General features: G+C 36.7%; 3 protein-coding genes across 3 annotated transcripts in view; all 3 read left to right on the forward strand.

The window, feature by feature from the left end:
* Positions 1-1,014, forward strand: part of LOC111781011 (phenylalanine ammonia-lyase-like) — a 2,210-nt gene extending 1,196 nt beyond the window's left edge. Inside the window, exon 1 of the mRNA XM_023661405.1 lies at positions 1-1,014. This exon is cut by the window's left edge and continues 1,196 nt beyond it. Coding sequence (XP_023517173.1) covers positions 1-958 — 958 coding nt within the window. The 3' untranslated portion in view covers positions 959-1,014.
* A 34-nt stretch (positions 1,015-1,048) lies between these two features.
* Positions 1,049-1,650, forward strand: LOC111781651 (phenylalanine ammonia-lyase-like; the record flags this gene model as incomplete). Its single annotated transcript, XM_023662338.1, has 1 exon — positions 1,049-1,650. A coding segment is annotated over one exon (426 nt), but the record flags the coding sequence as incomplete, so codon positions are not given.
* Positions 1,651-4,836: 3,186 nt separating this feature from the next.
* LOC111781012 (phenylalanine ammonia-lyase-like) lies at positions 4,837-7,334 on the forward strand. Its single transcript, XM_023661406.1, has one exon. The coding sequence runs from the start codon at positions 5,093-5,095 to the stop codon at positions 7,217-7,219; it is 2,127 nt and encodes a 708-aa protein (XP_023517174.1). The 5' UTR covers positions 4,837-5,092; the 3' UTR covers positions 7,220-7,334.
* The last annotated feature ends 2,239 nt before the right edge of the window (positions 7,335-9,573 follow it).

The raw sequence follows: 9,573 nt of genomic DNA on the forward strand, positions 1-9,573 counted from the left end.
CTTCCAAGGAACTCCCATTGGAGTCTCAATGGACAACACTCGTTTGGCTGTTGCTTCAATTGGAAAGCTCATGTTTGCCCAATTCTCAGAGCTTGTGAATGATTTCTACAACAATGGATTACCTTCAAACCTCTCTGCAAGCAGAAACCCGAGTTTAGATTATGGATTCAAGGGTGCAGAAATTGCCATGGCTTCTTATTGCTCTGAGCTTCAATATCTTGCAAATCCAGTGACTAGCCATGTACAGAGCGCCGAGCAACACAACCAAGATGTTAACTCTCTTGGTTTAATCTCTTCAAGGAAAACAGCCGAAGCCCTTGATATTTTAAAACTCATGTCATCAACCTTTTTGGTTGCCCTCTGCCAAGCAATCGACTTGAGGCATTTGGAAGAAAACTTGAAGAACGTAGTAAAGAGCACCGTGAGTGTAGTGGCCAAGAAAGTTCTCACCACAGGTGCCAACGGTGCACTTCTTCACCCATCAAGATTCTGCGAGAAAGATCTACTGCAAGTAGTGGACAGAGAATACACCTTTGCATACGTAGATGATGCCTGCAGTATGAGTTACCCATTGATGCAAAAGTTGAGAGAAGTTCTTGTGGATCATGCTCTGGGAAATGGTGAAGAGGAAAAGAACGCAAGCACTTCAATCTTCCAAAAGATTGGAGCTTTTGAGGAGGAATTGAAAGCCATGTTGCCCAAGGAAGTAGAGAATGCAAGATTGTGGTATGAAAATGGAACATCAAGCATTGAAAACCAAATTAAGGAGTGCAGATCTTACCCATTGTACAAATTTGTAAGGGAAGAGTTGGGAACTGGGCTGGTAACTGGGGAGAAGGTGATATCTCCTGGAGAAGAATGTGAGAAGGTATTCAGGGCTCTTTGTGAAGGGAAGATGATCGACTCAATTCTGGAATGCTTGAAGGAATGGAATGGTGCTCCTATCCCCATTTGCTAGTCATGTTCTTGCTCAACCAGAGGATCCAAAATTCAATTGACAGTCCATTTAAAAAATAAAAAAGGACTCATTTTTATTTATTNATACACCTTTGCATACGTAGATGATGCCTGCAGTATGAGTTACCCATTGATGCAAAAGTTGAGAGAAGTTCTTGTGGATCATGCTCTGGGAAATGGTGAAGAGGAAAAGAACGCAAGCACTTCAATCTTCCAAAAGATTGGAGCTTTTGAGGAGGAATTGAAAGCCATGTTGCCCAAGGAAGTAGAGAATGCAAGATTGTGGTATGAAAATGGAACATCAAGCATTGAAAACCAAATTAAGGAGTGCAGATCTTACCCATTGTACAAATTTGTAAGGGAAGAGTTGGGAACTGGGCTGGTAACTGGGGAGAAGGTGATATCTCCTGGAGAAGAATGTGAGAAGGTATTCAGGGCTCTTTGTGAAGGGAAGATGATCGACTCAATTCTGGAATGCTTGAAGGAATGGAATGGTGCTCCTATCCCCATTTGCTAGTCATGTTCTTGCTCAACCAGAGGATCCAAAATTCAATTGACAGTCCATTTAAAAAATAAAAAAGGACTCATTTTTATTTATTTTGTTTCGTTTTGTTTTCTTTTTCTTCCATTTGCCCTTACAAGTATATGTTCATGTGTAATATTTGGGAAAATTTACCCTAATTAATATTCAACATAAATTTCTTATATTTTTTTGGGTTTTTATTTTTGGTTTAAAATGTTTATAAGTCCACTCAGACAAGTCTAACTTAAAAGAGAAATCACGAAAGATGTTGAACACAACTCTTTGTGGGAAACACTAGCACACTTTATTAAAAACAATCGAGAAAGATTTACAAAACACTCGTTAGAAACTACTACTTTGTATTGCTGGTATTTCTTGAGATGATGAACTAGGTAGGGTGGAGGAGTATTTATGGCGATCTATCCCAAACATTTTTTACTGAATCATTTTCTTAAATTTATTCCTAAAAACCCCTAAATCATTTTCCTAAATTTATTCATAAAATCCTTAAATCATTCTCTTAACGTCAATATAATCACTCATACAATAGTTGGGCTTAACCCGGTTGGGCTAGTAATGATTGGGCTTAACCCTATTGGGCTAGTAATGATATTTAACAGAAGAAACCTAATACGGGACAAATTTGGGTTTAACACAGAATTATCGGACCGAAAGGAGAAAAGTAAAATTTAGATTGAAGATCTATATGAGACCGGATCGACATCTCAAGGAAGCACACACCATGCATGCCTTTGACTTGTGACATCCTAGTTCAATCTGATTCGAACACCTTTAATCTAATTTATCACGAAAATGTAAGGAACTCTAAAATGGTTCTCATCCAAGTTTTCTCTAAAACTTCATGACAAGCACCACATTGATGTGCAACGTTTTCAGTTGAAGGATACAAACTCTACTTTAAAATTCACCAAAGCTAAAGTTAGAAACATGGAAGCTCATCGTTTGAAGCTATGAAGTTAGATACAAAACTATGTTTAACGACCTTAAATTTTTACATACTCAGAGTCGCTACTAACGTCTCATGCTCAACTCTTATGCGGAAATATAACTCTTAAAAGAAAATATCATCTATAGTATAAATGTCGAAAACATTTTAAACATCCTATTTTTTTGAAAAACACTGTCATGGTCTTATGTGTTTAAATATGAAATATTGAAATTTAGAGAAAATAAAAATAAATACAAAATAATTTAAAACAATAAAATGCAAACAACGTGTTCTAACGAAGATTAGAAATTTAAATATGAGCCTACCCTATACACGTGTTACAATCTTGTTGAAAATTATTGGGAGTGAGTTGCACATTGGTTGGTTTAGTGGAAGATCATGAGTTTATAAGTGAGAAATACTATCTCCATTGGTATGAGACTTTTTGGGAAGCCTAAAACAAAGCCACGAGAGCTTATGTTCAAAGTGGACAATATCATACCATAGTGGAGAGTTGTGATTCCTAACAAGTCTTTGCTCACAATGTTGCCGTCCTCCATACATGATGCTCTTGGGACCTATCTCTATCTTTGCCTTTACCTAAAAAATACATGCAATTATGCTCTTGGGACCTATCTCTATCTCATCTAGGGGTGGTATTCGGTATTCCCAGCTGGTATGTTAAATTTCATCATTTGGTCCATCTTATAGTAGGCCACTTACCTAATTAGCTTAGGTTGATATGTTAGATTTTATTCGAGTATTAAATTTTCAATTCTCTAAATTTTACAATGATCCATGTATTAGATTTCATTCGAGTATTAAAGACTTTGCATGGATAGAGTCACGAAATTTTACAAAGCTTTCCTTTTTATGTATTCGTTGACTTGTCAACAAAAAGGTTGATGGCCAAATAACCTTCAAAACCTCTCCCCCACCTTCCATTCACTTTCCTTTCTAACTCCCTTTTGGTCCTAACAATCCCATTTCCAATATATTTCCTCACATATTTACACAAATTTCTTAAAAATACTCGTGTTTATACATGATTGAAAGTAAGGGTGTACATTGTCCGAGTTCGGTTGGGTTGAGGAATTTTTTTTTGACCCAACCCAAAATTCGTGTTGATTAGATTAGAAACTAAACCCAACCCAATCCAATCCTTTCTCCTCGCATAAGGTTGTGGGATTGTTAACTTATTAAAAAAAAATTAAAATTTTTATTTATTTATGCGCAAAAGAATTATAGATAAAATATATTAAAAGTTCACAAATAAACACAAATCAATTTAAAAAGTAAAAACAAATTCATCCATAAGAACATAAGAACAAAATGCAGACACTTTTATAGAACTAGTAACAACTAAATACTGACATTTATTGAGAATTGATTATTCTACAAGGAAAAATATAAGGATAGATTATGAAAAAAAAAACAATAAAAATGATTAATTTAAAAAAACTATACATGTCAAAAATGAAAAATAAATATTTTCTTATATCGAAATAGATTTACTTCAATTATAAAATAAAAAAATAAAAAAAACTATATGCTTTTATTTCAAAATAACCTAAATGTAGGTATAAATCATATTCAATAACCTATCCTAAAATATATGGTATAAATCATATTCAATAACTTATGATAAACTATATTCTTGAAATGATTGGATACTTGTTTGGTAGTTTATTTATGTTATAAACAATTTGTTTAAAAATAGTATAAAATATTAAGACATTTTTTTTATAATTAAGAGAGAAATTTAAAAAATACAAAAGAAATTAAATAAAAATTAAAATAAAAAAACTAAAAATAATAAAGTAATAAAAAAATAATAATAAAAACATGAATTTGACCTGAATAAGGCCCAGTTACCACTATGCCAGACTCGTTAATATCCTGACTTCTTAGTGTATGAGTTTTATAACTTTTGTTTGGTTCGGGTTAATTCGAGATTTTTGTCCTATGAACTTGAAATCGAACCGAGTCAATTCGGGTTCAGTAGAAATAACTCAACCCAACTCGAACTACTAATCCAATCCAATCTAACCTCTGTCATTCGGATTGGATTGGTCCGGGATGTCGGGTTGGATGTATACCCCTAATTAGAGGGTTCATCTTTTTCTTAATTCAACAAAAAATTTAATCGCATTGTGAATTCGTTTACTTAAATGATCAAGGTTAGGTATGACTAACCAAGCTTAGAGTTTGGTGAAAAGTAACAAATATAAAGTTTGGTGAAAAGTAACCATTACAAAGTTTGGTGATAATAATATTTATATTTTTTTTATTCCACTTTACTTTTCCTTATTTTCTCAAAAAAAAAAGAAAAAAAGAAAAAAAGAAAAAAAGAAAAAAAAAACGACAAATGAAAGTCTACAATCGCCCAAATTTGACCGAGGAAATTTAAATAACAAATACACTTGTAGTTTCTCTGCACCAACCATTGTAGTTTCTCGCCCACCACACCGCACCAGCGACCAAATTGAACACACCTATTCTATGTCATTGCCTCTCTTCCTTCTATCTTCACCAACCCCACCTATTCTATTTAACCCTCTTCCTTTTCTTCTTCTCCTTCAACCCTCTCCCACCAACTCTCACATCTCTCGCATTCCCCATTTCATTTCTTTTCCAATTTCTTTTTCTTTTTCTTTTTCACAATGGCAGCTATTCACAAGATTCAACATAGCTTGTGCCATACCCGTAATGATCCACTCAACTGGGGTGTGGCTGCCGAGTCTCTCAAGGGAAGCCATCTCGATGAGGTCAAGCGCATGGTGGAGGAGTACCGGAGGCCCCTTGTCAAGCTTGGTGGTGAGACTCTCACCATTTCCCAAGTGGCCGCCATTGCCACTCGTGACAATGATGTGCTGGTCGAGTTGGCTGAGTCTGCTAGAGCTGGCGTTAAAGCTAGCAGTGATTGGGTTATGGAGAGCATGAACAAAGGCACTGATAGTTACGGTGTTACTACTGGCTTTGGTGCTACCTCTCATAGAAGGACCAATCAAGGTGGAGCTCTTCAGAAGGAGCTGATTCGATTCTTGAATGCTGGGATCTTTGGAAGTGGAGCTGAGTCCACCCATACTCTGCCCCACTCTGCTACCAGGGCGGCTATGTTGGTGAGAATCAACACTCTTCTTCAAGGCTATTCGGGTATTAGATTTGAGATTTTGGAAGCCATAACCAAACTCTTGAACCATAACATCACTCCCTGCTTGCCTCTTCGTGGAACCATTACTGCTTCTGGTGATCTTGTTCCACTTTCTTATATTGCTGGATTGCTCACTGGCCGACCAAACTCTAAGGCGGTTGGACCAAATGGAGAAAGCCTTGATGCAAAGGAGGCTTTTCAACAAGCTGACATCCCTTCTGGGTTCTTTGAATTGCAGCCAAAAGAAGGTCTTGCTCTTGTCAATGGCACTGCCGTTGGTTCTGGATTGGCATCGATTGTTCTGTTTGAGGCCAATATCTTGGCTGTTTTGTCTGAGATTTTGTCAGCCATTTTTGCTGAAGTAATGCAAGGAAAGCCTGAATTCACCGATCATTTGACTCACAAATTGAAGCATCATCCTGGTCAGATCGAGGCTGCTGCAATTATGGAACACATCTTGGATGGAAGCTCTTACATGAAAGCTGCAAAGAAATTGCATGAAACCGATCCTCTTCAAAAGCCAAAGCAAGATCGTTATGCTCTTAGAACTTCTCCTCAATGGCTTGGTCCATTGATTGAAGTCATTCGATTCTCAACAAAGTCTATCGAGCGAGAGATTAATTCAGTCAACGACAACCCTTTGATAGATGTTTCAAGGAACAAGGCAATCCATGGAGGCAACTTCCAAGGAACCCCCATTGGAGTCTCAATGGACAACACTCGTTTGGCCGTTGCTTCAATTGGAAAGCTCATGTTTGCTCAATTTTCAGAGCTTGTCAATGATTTTTACAACAATGGATTACCTTCAAACCTCTCTGCAAGCAGAAACCCAAGTTTAGATTATGGATTTAAAGGTGCTGAGATTGCGATGGCTTCCTATTGCTCTGAGCTTCAATATCTTGCAAATCCAGTGACAAGTCACGTCCAGAGTGCTGAGCAACACAACCAAGATGTTAACTCTCTTGGTTTAATCTCTTCAAGGAAAACAGCCGAAGCCCTTGATATTTTAAAACTCATGTCATCAACCTTTTTGGTTGCCCTCTGCCAAGCAATCGACTTGAGGCATTTGGAAGAAAACTTGAAGAACACTGTAAAAAACTGTGTTAGCCAAACAGCCAAGAAAGTGTTGACAACATCCTCTAATGGAGCACTTCACCCATCAAGGTTTTGTGAGAAAGATCTTCTAAAAGTTGTGGACAGAGAGCACACCTTCGCTTATATCGATGATCCATGCAGTGCCACTTACCCATTGAGCCAAAAGTTGAGGCAAGTCCTTGTTGAGCACGCACTTGGCAATGGTGATTGTGAAAAGGATGCAGACACTTCAATCTTCCAAAAGATTGGTGCTTTCGAGGAGGAACTAAAGGCAGTGTTACCAAAAGAAGTGGAAAATGCAAGGTTGTCGTATGAGAGTGGAAATTCTAAAATTGAGAATCAGATTAAGGACTGCAGATCTTATCCGTTGTATAGGTTTGTGAGAGAAGAATTAAGAACAAATCTGTTGACAGGAGAAAAAGTGATATCTCCAGGAGAAGAGTGCGAGAAGGTGTTCACAGCTCTGTGTGAAGGGAAGATGATCGACTCTATCTTAGAGTGCTTGAAAGAGTGGAACGGTGCTCCAATTCCCATCTGCTAAGGATTCAACGTTGATGAAGATATTTATAGGATGAATTTGTACTTTACTATTTTTTTTTCTCCCTCCTGTCATATTTCCTTTTGGCAAAAAGAATGAAGGAATAAAATTCTTTGATGAATTCTTCCAGGTTACTATTTTTAAAATGTTTTTTTTACGAAAATGTTTGGATAATCCACCCCTAAAAATTATTTTATCTATAATCAAATAAATTACAAGATATGGAAAGGGTAATAAATGAAAAGAACAATATATGGGAAGACACTATGCTAAGAAAGCAAATATCTAGATATTTGCGTATAATAAATATCAAATATGATATATGATATGAACCAAAAGAAATTAATCATACAATATACTTCAATGAATAGGTGAAGAAAAGATTGTCAAAATTATCAAAAGATGTTTCAATTCATGCCACATTGAAGAAGAATGAAGTTTGATTGTTATTAATTTTTGGTGGGTTACAATTTAGAGTAATTTAGAGCCATTGTATTTTAAAACTTTTTATTTACTTTAGGTTACATTTACCTAATGACTAATTATGACCATTAAGTATTAAGTATGAATATTACAACTCTTAGAATGTCTTTGATAGTTTCATTTTTTAGGCTATATAAAACCATGTATGTTGGATTTGTAAGTAAATTGGACAATTCTGATTACCTTGAGGATAATCTACATGCGGTTGGTCATGGCTTGATGCGAGGGAGAGACCATGGAAGAAGGTATCATAATTTACAACAACGAGTTCCTTATGATGATAGAATTGATCGTAACGTGGGGAGCATCAAATTAAAACTTCCCAAGTTTTATGGCAAAACCGATCCAGAGGAGTACCTTCAATGGGAGAAAACGGTGGAGTCGGTGTTCAACTGTCATAATTTTAGTGATAAAAAGAAGGTACTGTTATGCATTGCTCAATTCAAACAATATGCTCAAATTTGGTGGGATAAATTGATGTCAAGTAGGAGAAGAAACCTTGAAGCACCAATTGATTCATGGTACGAGTTCAAAGAGTCCATGAGGAAGCGTTTTGTTCCACAATATTTTCAACGGGACATGGCGCAAAAGCTTCAAGCATTGAAACAAGGACGCAAGTCTGTGGAAGATTATTACAAGGAGATGGATACATTGATGGATCGACTTGATCTCGATGAGGACATGGAGGCTCTCATGGCGCGGTTTCTTAATGGGTTAAACACAGAGATTGCAGACAAGACTGATTTACAGCCTTATTCTAATATTGAGGAGTTGTTGCACATTGCAATTAAGATCGAGAGGCAAATCCAAAGAAGATCTCAACGGTATTCTTCTAAAACTTTTCCCAATTCTACTTCTACATGGAAAAAAGGATAGTAAGAACATTGATTATAAGCATGAAAATCAAGAGATTAATGAGAAGCCTCAAGCTAAATTTGAGAAAGGGGAGAGTTCTAGAACAGAGAAAGAAAAAGTAGAAAAGTCTAATGTTCGAAATAGGGATTTAAAGTGTTGGAGATGTCAAGGGGTAGTTCACTATAGTAGAGATTGCCCAAATGCAAGAATTATGACCATCAAGGAGGGAGAAATTGTTACGGATGACGAGGCACATGACGACATAAATGAGGAAACTGATGAGAGTGAGAAGTCTAGCGAAGAGGACCCTACACATATATCTTTGGTTACTCGACGAGCTCTAAACACCCACATTAAGGAGGACGGCGTAGACCAACGGGAGAACTTATTTCAAACTCGGTGTCTTATTCAATCTGTACCTTGTAGTGTTGTCAATGATAGCAGTAATTGCACCAATGTTGTGAGTTCCATTCTGGTCAAAAGACTTAATTTAAAGACACAACTACATCCACGACCCTACAAGCTTCAATGGTTGAATGATCATGGNCTTTTATTCCATTATCTCCAAAAGATGTATTTATTGATCATAGCAAACTTGAAAAGAAAAGACAAGAGGCGGATGCAAAAGCAGAGATTGAAAAAGAATCAAGTGAAAAAAAGAGCTTGAGTGAAAAGCAAGAGAGTAACACTCAGCCTAGAGGAAAAAAAGAGAGAAAAGCCAAATCAATAAGCTTGTATGTTAGATCAAGTGAGGCTAGGAATGTTTTGCTCTCTAACCAGACTATTCTTGTACTTATGTGCAAGGGGTCTTGTTACTTTACTAACATGCTTAACCCTTCTTTGCCTAGTGATTTTGTTGTGCTTTTGCAAGAGTTTGAAGATTTATTTTCTGAGGAGATGCCTAGTAGTTTGCCACCACTTAGAGGGATTGAACACAAGATTGACTTCATTCCTGGCGCGCCCATTCCAAACCGACCAGCATATAGGACTAATCCAAAGGAGGCTGAAGAGATACAAAG

The sequence above is a fragment of the Cucurbita pepo genome, chromosome LG19 (assembly GCF_002806865.2).
Source record: "Cucurbita pepo subsp. pepo cultivar mu-cu-16 chromosome LG19, ASM280686v2, whole genome shotgun sequence".
Classification (NCBI taxonomy): Eukaryota; Viridiplantae; Streptophyta; class Magnoliopsida; order Cucurbitales; family Cucurbitaceae; genus Cucurbita; species Cucurbita pepo.

What these genes read in the sequence shown, in the direction of transcription:
- LOC111781012 (XM_023661406.1), top strand. Translation starts at nt 5,093, where the DNA reads ATGGCAGCTATTCACAAGATTCAACATAGCTTGTGCCATACCCGTAAT.